This window comes from Gopherus evgoodei, chromosome 11, assembly GCF_007399415.2.
Source record: "Gopherus evgoodei ecotype Sinaloan lineage chromosome 11, rGopEvg1_v1.p, whole genome shotgun sequence".
Lineage (NCBI taxonomy): Eukaryota > Metazoa > Chordata > Testudines > Testudinidae > Gopherus > Gopherus evgoodei.
The window spans coordinates 36,392,814-36,408,533 of NC_044332.1; the positions used below are offsets into that span (position 1 = coordinate 36,392,814).

Sequence of the window (15,720 nt, forward strand, 5' to 3'; positions counted from 1 at the left end):
ATTAATGTTGATGAATCAAAGGGGGCAGAGGAAGAAAAAAAAATCCCCTGCATGAAAGAAAAATGTTGCTTGATGTGCTAACTCAGTCATTAGTGAATGAATTTTAAAAATGTGGGTGGGCCAAATTCAGATATTTTGTTTTGAGATTCAGTTTTGCTAGCAGTTCAGCCACTTCATTCTTTGATTCCCTCAGAACCCCTGAATGAACACGCTATTTTTTCAGTGACATATTGCTATTTAAGTTATTTGTTTTAACACCTGAGTCTCTGACAGTGCCTCATCTTTATTATCAGTATAGAGCAGACAAAATGGAAGAGAACTATATGTCACTGTAATAACAATACATAGCACTTAGAAACACCTTCCATCTGAGACTCTCAAAGCTATTAGCAAATAGTGAATGTGCTTGTTTCTGCTCATCTTTTTTTTAAAAAGGGATACATTTTTTTAAAGGATTTCGGTCAGTAATAACCTTAGACCTTCCCTTCACATAGAAAATATTACCTTGTTCTGCTTTATAATCTCCTGTGATAAACACTGCTCTTAAGGCACACTTTATAAACAGATAAATAGCATGTAGACCAAACAGCTTATATTGCCACTGCTTATGAGGCAGAAAACTATAATGAATTCACAAAAAATGTCCTCTGTACATGCATCTCTTTTTATGACTGAATAGTAAGTTAAGAATTTTACAAATCCCAGTATAATACAAAATATCACACTAGAGATATACACAGTCTGGTACAAACTTTTATTCCAAAGTCTCCTGGAAGGGAAATAAAATGCAGTACATTTTTAAAACAAAACAAGGAACATACTATTTCAAATTAGAAGCCAAAGACTCACTAAACAGGTAGCAGAAATCACAACAGAAACTCAACCATCAAATTAATGGGAAAGATGATGTGTGATAGTGTTCCCTAAGAAAATGTGGAAGGTAGAGAGAGTGAATCCAAAAACTATTTCTTAGAAAAGCCACACAGAAAAAGTTTATTAAACATCAACACAACTGGAAAAATCAGTAACAAACAAGCGAACATTCCACACCTATTATACATCTATTAACTCTCCTGCCCACTGCAATGGTCACATACGCCAACTCCTCTTTCTTTCTCCCTCACTGCCAGCAGCAATCACTCTCTTAGCAGTTTTTACTTTTTCCTCTGCAAGCCAGCCCCCACTTGTTTCCCTGTTGTACTATCATCCCACAAAACATGTGGGCCACTCAGTTCTCTCTTACCTCATCACTTCCCTCTACAATTTATTTGTTGCCCTATGTCCCCAACCCATATGTCAATACCTACCACTTTCTACCTAACTCTATCCATTTGCTCCACTTCTAATCACATCCTGTTTCTCCTCCTGCACCTCCCATCACCCCGGTATGTGGATCAGCAATGTAAACTCATTTATACAGTACTTGGTGGCATCTCGCAAGACATTTGTGAAAAACTGGAGCTCATTATCCACTGGGACATATGGAAAGCACAGTTTACTACAAACCCTCTGGATGGCTTGTGAAAAAACACTGTCATGTTGATCCACATGCAGGACACTGATGACTCACAATGTCTATTTTGAATGTGTAATTTCTTACTCCAGCCCGAGCCCAAGTTCTATGGGGAGCATGACAAATTAAAACAACAGGTGAATCCAGTCCTGCCTTCAGAACCGATACCTCCTTCTCCACTAATCCTCCTATAATTGGGCACTGTCTCCTCTCTCGCTCATGTCTCTGTGAGCTCTCTCATGTTCACTACACAGAGATGTGTCACCCTGTTCTAATATCAATTGCAATCTGCTTTCCTATTCTTCCCCCATTTGAGCAAATCACTTAAGCATGTGCTTAAAGTAAAGCATGTCAGTAGTCCTTTTGATGTTCAATGAGATTACTCACATGCTTAAGGTTAAGCGTATGTTTAAGTCCTTTGCTGGATCGGGGACTAAATCATCACTCTCATCAGTCACTCCATCTGCAATACACCTCTCCCTATCTCACAAACTAGATATTATTCTCTTCTGGAAAAAAAGAACTTCACTTGGTCCTTCCACACTTGCTAAATGACCATCCTGTCTCTAACCTCTTTATTCAACAAGATTCCAGAGAAATTTGTTTGCTCTCACTTCAAAACCAACTCTCCCAGTAAAATCTCCTTGAAAGTTTTCTGTCTGCCTTTGCCTTTCTACGGGTAGTTAGTAACTAATTCCTTACCAACCACAGATCTTTTCTCATCTCAGTATGGCTTTCAATTACACCTCTACTTCGATATAACGCTGTCCTTGGGAGCCAAAAAATCTTACCGCGTTATAGGTGAAACCGTGTTATATTGCCCTTTGTTTTGATCCACCAGAGTGCGCAGTCCCGCCCTGCCCCTCCCTCCCGGAGCACTGCTTTACCGCGTTATATCCAAATTCGTGTTATATAGGGTGGCATTATACTGAGGCAGTGGTGTATACCATTCTCCACCAAGAAGCTACTGTCCTTATGACTCTTTTATTGGTCTGAATACTCTAATCATCACTTTCATTTCTGGTTAAGCCTTGTATACTTCCCCCCTCATCTTTTCCACTATAATGTGTCTTCTCTTTCCATGTTCTCGCTCCATGACATTTGATTGCTAACTTCAAACCTGAACAACACTTCTGCTTGGACAATATCCAGTTTATCTTCCTCATCTCACTTGCTGACCCGCTATTGCTCATCTCTCAACTTTAGTCTACACTGTAATTCCCTACTATAGAATACTTCAGGGAGTTATAGACCAGTCAACTTAACTTCAGTACCCAGAAAGATAATGGAGCAAACATTTAAGCAATCAGTTTGCAAACACCTAGAAGATAATAAGGTGATCTGTAGCAGTCAGCGTGGTTTTGTCAAGAACAAATCATGTCAAACCAACCTAATAGCTTTCTTTGACAGGGTAACAAGCCTTATGAGTGGGGGGAAGTTGTAGATGTGGTATATTTTGATTTTAGTAAGACTTTTGATATTGTCTCGCATGACCATCTCATAAACAAACTAGGGAAATACAACCTAGATGGAGCTACTATAAGGTGCATAACTGGTTGGAAATCCAGTGGTTCACAGTCAAGCTGAGCCTGCCTCTACCATTCTGAGGCATGATGGCTGCGGGCGAGCAAATGCTGGCACGACGTCCCTCTCGATTGGGAACAGTACTGCTGAGGTGGGGACACATGCATAGGTCACAACACACAACACAACATAGGTCATCAAGACCAGGGTAACACAGGAGTAAGTGAGGGTGGCACCAGAAGTTTCAGGATCTCCTGAGCTGCTTGAAGAGCTTTAGGTGTCAACGGCACCTGAAGCTGGCCAGGGCCTGCACAGCTATCTGGCAAAATACAGAATGGGCTGCACCACTCGACTTGAGCTGGGGCCCAACTTCCTGAGGAGAATGTTGAGCTGCCCGACACGGATCTTGGCTTGCCCCCGCCCTCTCCTTTTCCTTGTGGGAGGTAGGAGATCTTCCCCTCAAAGTCTTTTTTGGCTTCTTGACCAGAACCGGAGAGGGAGACCAGTGCTGACTCGTGGACAGCACTGAGGGAGCAATGCATATGGAGGCCCTGGTGCTCGGTGCAGAGTCAGACCACTGCTCCAGTGCCAGAGTGCATGCTGAGTCCATTAGGGGTGCTATTAGACGGATATCGTGCTCCTTATTCATCCTAGGTTTGAAGGATTTGCAGATATGGCACTTGTCACTTATGTGCCCCTCGCCTAAGCACATTAGTCAGCTGGTATGGGCATAGGCTGTTTTCAGCCATCACAGGGCTTAAAGTCTGGGGACTGGGGCATGCCCCAACTCCCGGCTGGGTCCCATTCAGGACTAATGGAGAGTTTGAGAACTACTACTAAGGGTAAGTAAGAAAACTACTAATTACTTATAACTATTTTACAGGATTTCAAAGTTCGCAAGAACAGAGAAGGAATCAATGCTAACCGAAGGAGCAGATGTTCCAACACTGTCACTGGTGGCAAAAAGGAACTGAGGGTGGAGGGAGCTGGCAGCACCCCTTATACCGCGCCATACGGGCGCCACTCCAGAGTGAGCCAGAGTCAGTCCTCTATGGATACTGCTGAGGGAAAATCTTCTGGCACCGGTGCATGTAGCGAGCACACACACCTAACATGGAATGGACATGAGCAAGCACTCGAAGAAGAATACTAAGAGCTGACAATCACTAAGAGACTGATGTGCAGCGGTCACAGCAGAGAAGCAGGTAGCAGCAGAAGGTAACTGACAGTCGGCCGGCAGGTGCAGTGAGCAGTCAGCCAGCAGGAGCAGCCAGTGGGGCAGCTGGCGGGAGTGGAACAAGTGGCCGGCAGGACGGCCAGCCAGAGGAAGTGCTCAGATGACGGAGCAAGCAAGGTGCCTTCTTCTCCAGGTGGGAGATGAACTCACACAGATGCACCTCTGAACCTTGGGTCCTCAATGACCAAGGACAACTACTGTGAGTGGAGTATGGTAAGGGAGCAGAGAAGGGCACAGAAAAGGAACTTTTGGTTGCAGAATCAGGGATTTGGAGCAATCAAATTTTTGAATTGCTCTGCTCCAGCTCCTGGCAAAAACCTACTGGTCCACGCTCCAGGTCCGGGCTCTGTGCAGAACTCAAGAACATGAGGCAGAAGACACTGCCCCACAAACTCTGGAGTGGGTGTCCTGTTCACAGTTTTAAGATTATGAATCCCGCTTGTGGCATTTTCCCTAATTAGTCTTGGGTGACTTCCCTCCTTTCATTAAAAGTTTCTTTTCTACACTCAGACTCTGTGCTTATGAGTGGGGAAGTATTGCCTCTCAGAGGCACCCAGGAGTGGTATGTAATTTTCCCAGGTTACTGGGTGGGGGCTTGAGCCAGTTCTGTGTTGGATGGATGGAAAGGAACCCCTAGATAATGAACCCGGCCCTGGCTGCTGACAGCTCCACCTGGCGGAAGGGTTACATAAGCAAAACACAAGAAGTAATTCTGTCTACTCCTTTATCCTTCTTCCCAGTGCCACGTAGTCTGCAGTGATCCACTCAAGGTCATTCTTGGCAGTATCATTGGTGCCCAAGGGGAGAAGCAGGAAAGCGTAAGCGATCCGAGGGCTTGATGAGTCTCGGTAGTCTCTCCATCACATCGTGAATCCTAGCTCCTGGTAAGCAGCACACTTCTCGGTTTTCCTGTTCAGGACGTCAGATAGATGACTCAGTAGCCCTTCTCTGTAACTGTTCCAGTTTGAATTCATCCTTCTTAAACATGGGAGACAAAAACTGCACACAGTATTCCAGATGAGGTCTCACAAGTGCCTTGTATAACGGTACTAACACTTCCTTATCTCTACTGGAAATACCTCGCCTAATACATCCCAAGACTGCATTAGCTTTTTTCATGCCCATATCACATTGGTGGCTCATAGTCATCCTGTGATCAACCAATACTCCGAGGTCCTTCTCCTCCTCTGTTACTTCTAACTGATGAGACCCCAGCTTATAACAAAAATTCTTGTTATTAATCCCTAAATGCATGACCTTGCACTTTTCAATATTAAATTTCATACTATTACTATTACTCCCGGTTTACAAGGTCATCCAGATCTTCCTGTATGACATCCCGGTCCTTCTCTGCATTGGCAATACCTCCCAGCTTTGTGTCATACACAATCTTTATTAGCATACTCCCACTTTTTGTGCTAGGGTCAGTAATAAAAAGATTAAATAAAATTGGTCCCAAAACCTATCCCTGAAGAACTCCACTAGTAACCTCCCTCCAGCCTGACAGGTCATTTGTCAGATATACCTGTCCTCCCTCCAGGTCACCAAATTACTTCCTCTGTAGATCTCACCTTAAAACCTCCACTTCTCTTCATTTTTCAAACATTCTTTGTTTTGTAAATGTTTAACAACTAGATAAAGTGTTAGTTTTCGGGAAGCACAGGGAAAAGGTGGGGGGAAGCAAAGGAAAACATACAGAACACAATCAGAGACTCACGTGTGAGAATCAATAAACAAGAGCCAGCATGTGGGCAGTCAGGGCTCATTCAGAGCACATTCCAAACCTACACTTCTCTCACCACCAAAACCCAAGCCTGAACACGTTGGACACTGAATTCTGCATTGCTGGCCTGTGGTGGATAAGCATTCACACCACAAATTCAGCATCTCAATTACCATGCCCAGTGGCATTGCCAGCAGCATAATCACATTACAGACAGTTTCAACAGAGCCTTCAGCAGTTATGCAGCCTGGAATACATCAAGAACCGGGTTGAGGCACATAAGCAGGACAGTGCGGAGAAGCCTACCAGTGCTTGTGCTGTACCTGCTCTGTGTGCAGAAGTCACCTATATTAGCCATGAGACCATCTGTGGTAAAAAGGTCCTCAAAGGGTTAACTGAGTTTCTCAGAGTAGTATGGGTTGGAGCCATGCTCCACTCCACCTTACTTCCTGTTTAGTTTGTGTGTTTTCCATCTCTGTTATGTAGCTGAACAAAGCAGCCTGTTCCCAGATTGCAATACTAGAGGTGAAATGTGTTTCCTGTGCACCGTCTCATCTTTTCTCTTCCTGCAACCCCCTGCTTCATTCACTAGCCTCTTTTACTACACAACCTCGATTCCTCCCCAGAACAGGGGCACCCATGCACTGAATGAAGCAGACGTCCTTGGCAGGGAAAATAGTATGGATTCATGTAATTAAAGACTATCGTAATTAAAGCAGGTCAAAACTCTCAATTTCTGTTTTCAAAACATGAAAATTTCCTGAAAATTTGTTTTCATTTCTGAATCAGAATATAAGCAAACATTTTCAAAATTTCCTGTGAAATGAAAGTTTCAAAAAAATAAATCATTTTGGAAATTTTTGGTTTGGAATCATTTTAACTTTTTGTTTCAAAACAAAATTTTTATTTCAAAATGTGTTTTATATTAATATTTTCATGTAAGTGTAGACTACTTTTTCTAGGGTATTAAAACTGCTGCTCATTTATTACAATAGTGAGTGCTTATTTTCTGTTCTTGTTCAAAGTGTCAAACTATTTAATTACAATATAAACAGGAGACACTGATCTAGATAATAAGATGTTTCAATCAGTATTAAATAGCAGTTGCCCTTAACTGTAAAAATAAAATATAAAAATAAAACAAATTAATATAATATTTGGATTACTATGTAAAAGAGAAGATGAATAAAAGTAATATATAAATAAAACATTCTGAAACAATATCTCTGCAGTGAAAAATGTTTTGTTTCAAAAATAATTTTCTTGGGAAATTTCAACGAAATCTGTATGATTACATGAAAAAACCAGGTTTAATCAAAATAGCATATTCTGATGGAAAACTGTGTCGATATAAATTGTCCGACCAGTTCTATTCATAAGGCATGTGCAGGAGAGGGATGAACTAAGGATGCACAGGCAATCTTAATTTTGTCATCTCTTAACTTTTCAGTGCTTGACTTTGCAATCTTAGTAATGTTCTTTTATCATAGTTTTTGTGTGTGTGATGTAATATATATATATATGCCACGATTCTCAAAAAGTGACCAGTGATTTTTCATGCCTCAGTTTTTGGGTGCCTACCTGAGATACTTTAAGAGGGGCTGTTTATCAAAAAGTGTTGAGACCCACCTTCTGAAAATCAGGTCCTTCAAGGTGTCTCAAGTTAGGCACCCAAAATCACAAGTTACTTCTGAAAATCTTGGCCCATATTATTTCTAAATAATATAATAGAACCCTGCTAACATCCATATATCGGGCTGGATCACGCAAACTATTACACAGAAGACTGATTTTATTCATGTGAGTATTCTTATTGAATCCAACCTCTTCCTGTCTTCTCAGCCAGGATTTAATATTGAAGTGTTAGAGAGAGAGACTATAGTACAAAGACATCTTTATTTTTGCAGCATGTGATCATACATTTAACAACTCATTATGATTACATTTAAAACTAACCCAAAACTGTCACAAATGGACAGCACACACTTTGTGATATTTGCTCTGACTTTTAAAAACTCTGATTTCTTACCTGCTGAGCATCAGATTATGACTAGCCTTTTCAAAGTTAATTGTGTGTTGGGGACAAGAGTCTCCCCTATTTGTGGGGCCGACAGAAGGGCCTGTCACAATTTCAGTCCTTATGTTCACCACACTGCAGAGACTGCTCTCCTGGTGCCTCAAAGGGAGCAGAGTTGACAAGGGCTCATGGCTGTGGCTCACTCCCAGCCGAGCACTAGCTCTCAGAACAGAGAGCTGCGCCAAGGGAAATGCACTGAATCATCCTGAAGAGCTCCCCAAAGACTTCTAAGTAGGACTTCACAACACCCCTACCCTGGTGAGTGGCTAAATGTTACATTTTGACCATACTTTGTAATGGGTTCCCTGGGCATCACTGTGAATTAGCAATGTTCAGCTACAACTGAACGATGGTAAGTCTTCATGTTGATTAAAATTTGAACTCAGCTCCTCTTTTACTGCTGGCTGCAGTAGACTCTGTTTATCAATTATTTAATTATGGAGTCTGCAAAGTGGCAATGTCAGAGCTTTCTTCTAATGACTACTTCGCTGAGATGATGTATGTTGCACAAATAAACCACCTACATGAAAATGCCAGCATACTTATGCAACAGGAAATTTTCCATCCTTTCTGAAAGGATTTGTCATAGTTGTCTTCACACTCATTCAGTTGCCTGCACCATAATTTACTGCAAAATTGTTCCATATTTGCTAGTTTGACTTTGATAGGAATTATATGACAAGAGGATTTCAATCACTCACAGTCCAGAAATATCAAATGTTATCCTCACAGTGACAATGAAATCCATACTGACACTACATCCAGTCATATCGCACACCATTTCCACACAGATTACCCCATTGAGGAAACTACAATTTATTCAACTGCCACCTCCAAAAATGATTTATGAAAAGTCTAAGAAGGCAGCAGCACAAAATTTTCAAGGCCTCTCAGGGTAAGAAATATACTTTTTCTAATTTTTTTCTTTATTAATTCTCAAGCAAGAGTAAAAAACTACACAAGCAATACAATAAGCTGGAAATATAAATTAAAACTGCAACCAAAGGGGACAGTAGGAGAAAAATGTGGTGATTTATTATACAAAAACTTAGAAGAGAGAATAAGAACAACATGCAAGGTGCTTATTGTCTTGTGTACACTAACACCTTCAGTGGCTATCATATGGTCTAGCTCAGCATCACTTCAAAATTAATCACTCACATGCCATTCACACTCCTATGGATTCCTCTCCCATCACATTATAATGCATTTTAAATATTATGGCCAATATTTTCAAAAACGAGTGCTTAAAATCAGGGCCACCCAGAGGATTCAGGAGGTCTGGGGTTTTCGGCGGCGGGGGCCCTCCGCCGCCGAATTGCCGCCAAAGACCTGGCACTTTGGCGGCGGGTCCTGGGGCGGAAGGACCCCCCGCCGCCAAATTGCTGCCAAAGTCCCACCCCAGGACCCACCACTGAAGTGCCGGAAGGACCCCCCACCGCAGGTCTTCGGGGCACTTCAGTAGCGGGTCCCAGAGCGGAAGGACACCAGGATACCACCCCTCCTCCCCCCCTCGGCCACCGAATTGATGACAACGACCTGGAGCAGAAGACGCTCCGGGGGCCTGGGCCCCGCAAGAGTTTTCCGGGGCCCGCAAAGCGAGTGAAGGACCCCGCTCCAGGGGCCCCAAAAAACTCTTGTGGAGGCCCCTGCAGGGCCCTGGGCCTGGGGCAAATTGCCCCTCTTGCCCCCCCCTTCTGGGAGGCCCTGGCTTAAAATCCAGATGCTAAGTCCATATTTAGGCACCTAAATATGTGACCGGCTTTTGAAGTGTTCAGTACAGTGGAGCCTCTGCGTGCTCAGCATTTTTAAACTTCATGCTATATATTTATGTGCTTAAATATGGAATTAGCAGCCTAACCTTACACACCCATTTAAAAAAATTTGGCTTATGTACTTTACCAGTTATCATGATGAAGGCAGTACCACCGCCAGCAGCAGTGCAGAAGTAAAGGTAGCAGTACCGCAACCACCCCCCACACAATAACTTTGTGACTCCTCCCCCGCCAACTATTTTTTGGGTTAGGATCCCTACAATTACAAGTAAATTGCTGAAATCATGAAATTTATTATTTTTAAAATCCTATGACCGTGAAATTGATCAAAATGGACCATGAATTTGGTAGGGCCCTAAAGATGAGTGGAGTACTATGGAGTTGAGCCAGGGTGAGGTTTTCCAACTGCACAGATCCTGGGGAGCATATTAGCAATGGAAGCCCAGCATAACTGGGATTGTACAATATAATGTGGAGCAGTCTACCTGAATCCCTACTAAATCAAATACAATTTCTGTAATTTTGTGTTTCTACAAAAGGTTTATGATACAATACACCTTTTCAAATAGTATCTTGTTCCTTGCCTGGCAAGTCACACCATACTGAACAGATGACACACAGTATATATTCACACACAGTACACAAAACTTTAAGCATTCATAGGTTAACACCTTTAAGGAAAATGCCTCCCAGAACTAAAGGAGAAAGACTTAGGAACAATTCTTCCTTAACCATGCCCACATAATTCTATCCCCCTTCCTACTACCCTGCATCTATGTCATAGGTCTAGAGTTTGTTTCCCCCAAATAGCTTCCACATCCATCTCTTTTCCAAGTCACAGTAGAAAAGGAATAAGGAACTTACTGAAACATTGACATATCTTACCTGCATTGGAAGTGCCCAATTCTATTATCAAAAGAGTTTTAACCGCTGAGCATCAGGCTTTGCTACCATGAGGAAGAATGAATTAATATATCCACCAAACGTTAAAAGGCAGAGATGGAAGTCAGTTGTCTAGGATCTTTTCCTTACCTGCTTACTGTCCCTCTGAGATGACAATGAAGAAGAGGCACTTTTATGTGATGGAGTGGATGTTTTGTGAGCAGGAGATACACCCTTCTCCTCTGAACTCATAACTGCAGCTAATTTCTAGAGATGAACTTGTGCTGTTAAGACCATACCAATCTTTTCTCAAAGTCACATACAAAAAGAGAGGGGAAGGACTTTCCACATTATTCAATTTCACAATTTATCTTCTGGAAAGGAGGAGATGAACTCAAAAGGCATCCAAACTTGACCTTAATTAAAAGAAAAATGGGAGAGAAAAAGAAAGAGAATGAATCACTTTCACTCTGAAAAAAGTTTCATTACATATCTGTAAGCAAACAAAAAGATTCACTCATAGTCATTCTTCTAGAATATGGTTTTATCGATACATTTAACGGATCTCACAAATATTTACCTATGCTTGCTTGACATTACCCAATATCAGTACAAATGTTGCTTTTCACTCTGAGAATAGCAAATAAGATTTTAACTTATCCCCAAATTTCCTTTCTTCTAGCAGGAAAGCCCACAGATGCATTACAATGCATTTTACCACAGCTTGAAGCACCTTGGATGCAGAACTAGACCTGTCAGTCTAGACAGGCTGGAATGGCCACACCTCTGAAGACCCAGCCAGTTCAAAGTACTTCCAAAGTTGCTTCACAGAACTAATTCCTTCAAACTTTATTTCATAGGTTATTAGCAAGAACAGGATAGCCATACAAACACTCCCTACTGAAGAACAACTTCAAATTTAACCTCAACTACTAGCAAACATATATACATTGTGCCCATAAAGAAAATTAAGGAGAAAGCAACAATTTAAGCCTCATTCAGAACTATAAGCCTTGTGCCAGGTGGGCTGAATCTGCAGACTTTCCTACTAGAAGAAAGGAAACGTTCAGGGACAATCAGATAAAGGCTCTTATTCTTCTTTGCAGGGAAAGTCAGCAGATCCATTAAAATGGGATATACAATGTGTGTCACCCCTGGGGAAAAGAAAAGATGAACGAGGAAACAGATGTGTCCTCTCCCCGCACCCCAATATAATTTACTAGGGGAGCATAGTACGGATCCCTCCTTCCAATGGCAGGGACTGATGAGACCTGCACATTTAATTTGTCAAACTTAGAGAAGGCATAGAAACATGACCAGGAGATCATCCGACATGTCTCTTTATATGTTTCAAATAATCCTTCAAGCCAGGAAGCTGCCATGACTCTGAATAAATGAGCATCAACGTTTGAGTGGGAAAAGGTGGTGTCTATTTTTGAAGGCTTCTGAAAAGCACCAATTTACGCACCTAATAACTGAAGCCTTTGCAGCCTTTTTGTTTGCTTGTTTTATTTTTTATGATGTTAGATCAGCAAAGGTAGAGGTTGTTGTTTTGTTTTGTTTTTTTTAAACTGTGTGCCATGTTCAGTGTTGATTATTAGAGCCCTGCTGATATCAACAGTATGGCAGAGGCGTGTGTGTTCAGAGGGTTTGTAGGTTGCTTGATTGGCTTTGTTTTGTTTTTAAAAATTTTATTTATTTATTTATTTTATTTATTTATTTAAAGGGTGTTTTGCCTGTGGGCAAAAAAGGATAGAAGAAACAAAAATTCTTGTAACTGGGTTTATTTTGGAAATAAACCTGTGTTAACTCTTAACATAACTTTGCCCTCATCAGAGATGCAGTACTGCTGTTTTCCAATTAGACCTTAACTCCAAAAAGAGTCCTTTGCCAAAGAGATTGCAACCAGAATGACCACCTGTAAAAGACAAAAAATCTCAGGGAGTTCCTCACCATAGCATCAAAAAGGATCCTTAGGGAGATAGTAAAAGATTTAGATCCTAAAATGGAGGAATAGTTCTGAAAAATTGAGGCATCTCCTAGAAATCTTACGTCTAGACAAGAGGAAAATCCCGCGCCTGCTTGCTCTCTAGTGAGCTGGAAACATCTACCACTTGTATTTTAGAGTCTGAGGTTTTTGTCCCTTATTTCTAAGCTGTTACTGTATGAACTCAATTACAAATGCATTGCCCTTGCCTCAGCAAGCTCTTTCCATGCTTGTGATTTCAAATTGTAGAGCAGGGCCTTCAAGGTACCCTGTTTGTGAAATACTTTCTCAAGCTGATATAGTTCTAACCTATAGCTTGCCACTAAAAGTCCTATTCATGTTTGTTTAAAGTTAAAGCACACACAGGGTAGGTGCCATTAAAAACAGTATTAAATGCTCCAGATACCTGTAGTGACCATAGTACCTTCTTATTTTAAGTATATGGGTACCATAAATACTTGGAGAGGTAAATACGGAGTTTTAAAAGACATCCAATATAAGGCCAAATTCACATTGGTATAAGTGGACACAATTCTTCAGAATGCAACAGTGATGCATTTGTCACTCTTACAATACAGATGAACAGGGGAAAGCAGACATTCTGCACTGACAAACAAATGGAGTACACCTCCTTCGTTAAAAAAACCAAACATATACTACTTTTGTGTATCAGCCTGTAGTACAGCTTCTACAAGAAACAAGTAGATCTCTATGATAGTCCTGCCCGTTTTCAGTCCAGATGCTGAAAAACTAACAAAGTTACACTCAAGGGTTGTCCCTCCTTTCACATTAGTATGCCAAGGACTGCAGGTCTATTTTAACAATGTTTTCAAACTGTACAAATATGATATGTACCTATGTGCTGCAGAAATTCATATCAATATTGGTATTTCCAAGATCTTTACAATTTAATACAAATCAAAAATCAATTGTAATGTTTAATTAAAACTGCTGCACTTTAGAAAGATCTGACATAGCAGAAAGCAAAGATGATAATCCCAGTACACTGAACTGTCCAATTGGTTCAGTCATGTAATAGCTAAAAGAATAAGTTTTTAGCCATTTATGCTGAACGATAAAGGTCTTTTACATTTTTTTTTAAGCATTGTAGCTTTTGGGTAAATGAAAATCAAATGGGTTTTAACGTGACTTGTCTCCATTGAGTTCACTTATGCAGAAAAAATTCTATTTAGCATTGGCAGAGGAAGACAGTGATCTGACACTTAAGAGTGTCCAATCCTTTTTAAAGGTGTTCAGGAAGAGTACGCACTGTTGTTACAGCCAAACACAGTGCTAGCAAGTAGCATGCAAGAGCAACAGCTTTACCAGTGGTCTCTTGTCCTGAGCTATTGTGAACTGCCTTCGAGTCAAGTCTAAAGCTTTCAAGAAATAAATACATAAATGTTGACACTTGAGCCAGACTCAGTGGTGCTTTTTTGATGTGCACAAATTCCCTCAAGAGACAGAGCTGAGAAAACCAAACTCATTAAACTTGTTCAATCACAGACTGCAAACTCAATCCAGGCAGTTTTATTGCTGACATATTGCTTACCTAGTTGTATATATTCACAAAATTACACCAAGCTTCTTAACATGAATGTAAACATTGGCTCACACACAGTATAGCTTATAAACAGACCTTTACAATGCAGGAAATTTTATAACATACATGTGCATCAGCATCTGCTCAATGGTGACACTTCAGTAAATATTACAAATGTTAACGAAATTAAACATTTCTAGCACCAATATTACTAATATTTTTAAAAAAAGAATTAATGAAACAATTAGAGAAACATAACTGAAAAATAGGCAGATATAAGCACAATAGGAGAAATTATTGAACACAAGCTATGATCCACAGGTGCTGACTTTTATTTTTCCCCAGGGATACTCCACTCCCACTCTTCCCAAGGCCCCACCCCCACTCCACCCCTTCCCTGAGGCCCCACCCTCAATCTGCCCCTTTCTGCCCCCACCCTGCCCCCCCCAAAGACCTTGCCTGTCCACCGCTTGCTGCCTTCCACCCTCCCTCAAGCACCTTCCCCAGCCATCAAACAGCTGATTGGCAGCATTACCATAGGTGTCGACTCTGTGGGTGCTCCAGGGCTCTGCACCCACCAGCAGCCAAGCTCCCCTCACCCCCCGCCCCACCTCCTCCTCACCTCCTGAGCACGCCGCATCCCCGTTCCTCCGCCTACCTCCCAGCGCTTCCTGCCGCCAAACAGCTGTTTGGAGGTGCTCAGGACTTTCCAGGAGGGAGGGAATGACGGAGGGGAGAAGTGGGGATGTGGCACACTCAGGGGAGGAGAGGTGGGGTGGAGACTTTGGGGAAGGGGTGGAATGGGAGCGGGGCGAGGTCAGTTCAGGGGTGGGGCCAGGAGGGGGGGGTCAAGCACCCACCAGGAACAGTGGAAGTCGACACCTATGAGCACCACCGTATAGCTGATCAGCAGTGCTGCCGAACAGCTGTGGCTGGTGGATGCTAAACACCCACTATTTTTTCCCTTAGGTGTTTGAGCCCCTGAGCACCCACAGAGTCCGTGCCTACACTATGATCCACAACTGTATTTTAGAAAGTAAAGAAAAATCTCAGAATCAGTGTACCAGCTTTGAGCTTTCCTGTGCTGCAGTAAGTTCAGATCCATTTCTCTCCAATAATTAGGACTTATTTCCCAATTCCTAAACACTGATGCATCGTCATATCCCCCCCCATAGTGTATTAAAAGAGTTAAAATAAAAAACAATTCTCCGAATGTAATGAGATCTTAGTCTCTCCAGAGCTAAAATTGAAGCTGGCTTTCTATTAATAAATTAACCTAATTTTTGATCGTTCCATTACATTCACCAAAATTAAACCAATCCTCTTGAAATGTCACAGATGGGCCTGCTCCCTTTCCATGCATCACTCTGCGTTTTGCCATTGACTTTGGTGGAAGCAGAATCAAGCCACACGCTTGGGTAGAATATTTCTAGCCAACACAAAGCAAAAGAAAAATTAG

The 15,720-nt window shown here is 41.8% G+C and overlaps 1 protein-coding gene across 5 annotated transcripts in view; it reads right to left on the reverse strand.

The window, feature by feature from the left end:
* The window catches only part of OSBPL6 (oxysterol binding protein like 6), a 182,745-nt gene that overhangs the window by 82,817 nt on the left and 84,208 nt on the right, over positions 1-15,720 (reverse strand). For all 5 annotated transcript variants that reach the window (XM_030580624.1, XM_030580622.1, XM_030580623.1 and 2 more), the window contains one exon: positions 10,882-11,147. In XM_030580624.1, coding sequence (XP_030436484.1) covers positions 10,882-10,983 — 102 coding nt within the window. In that variant the 5' untranslated portion in view covers positions 10,984-11,147. The remainder of the gene's footprint in view (positions 1-10,881; positions 11,148-15,720) is intronic.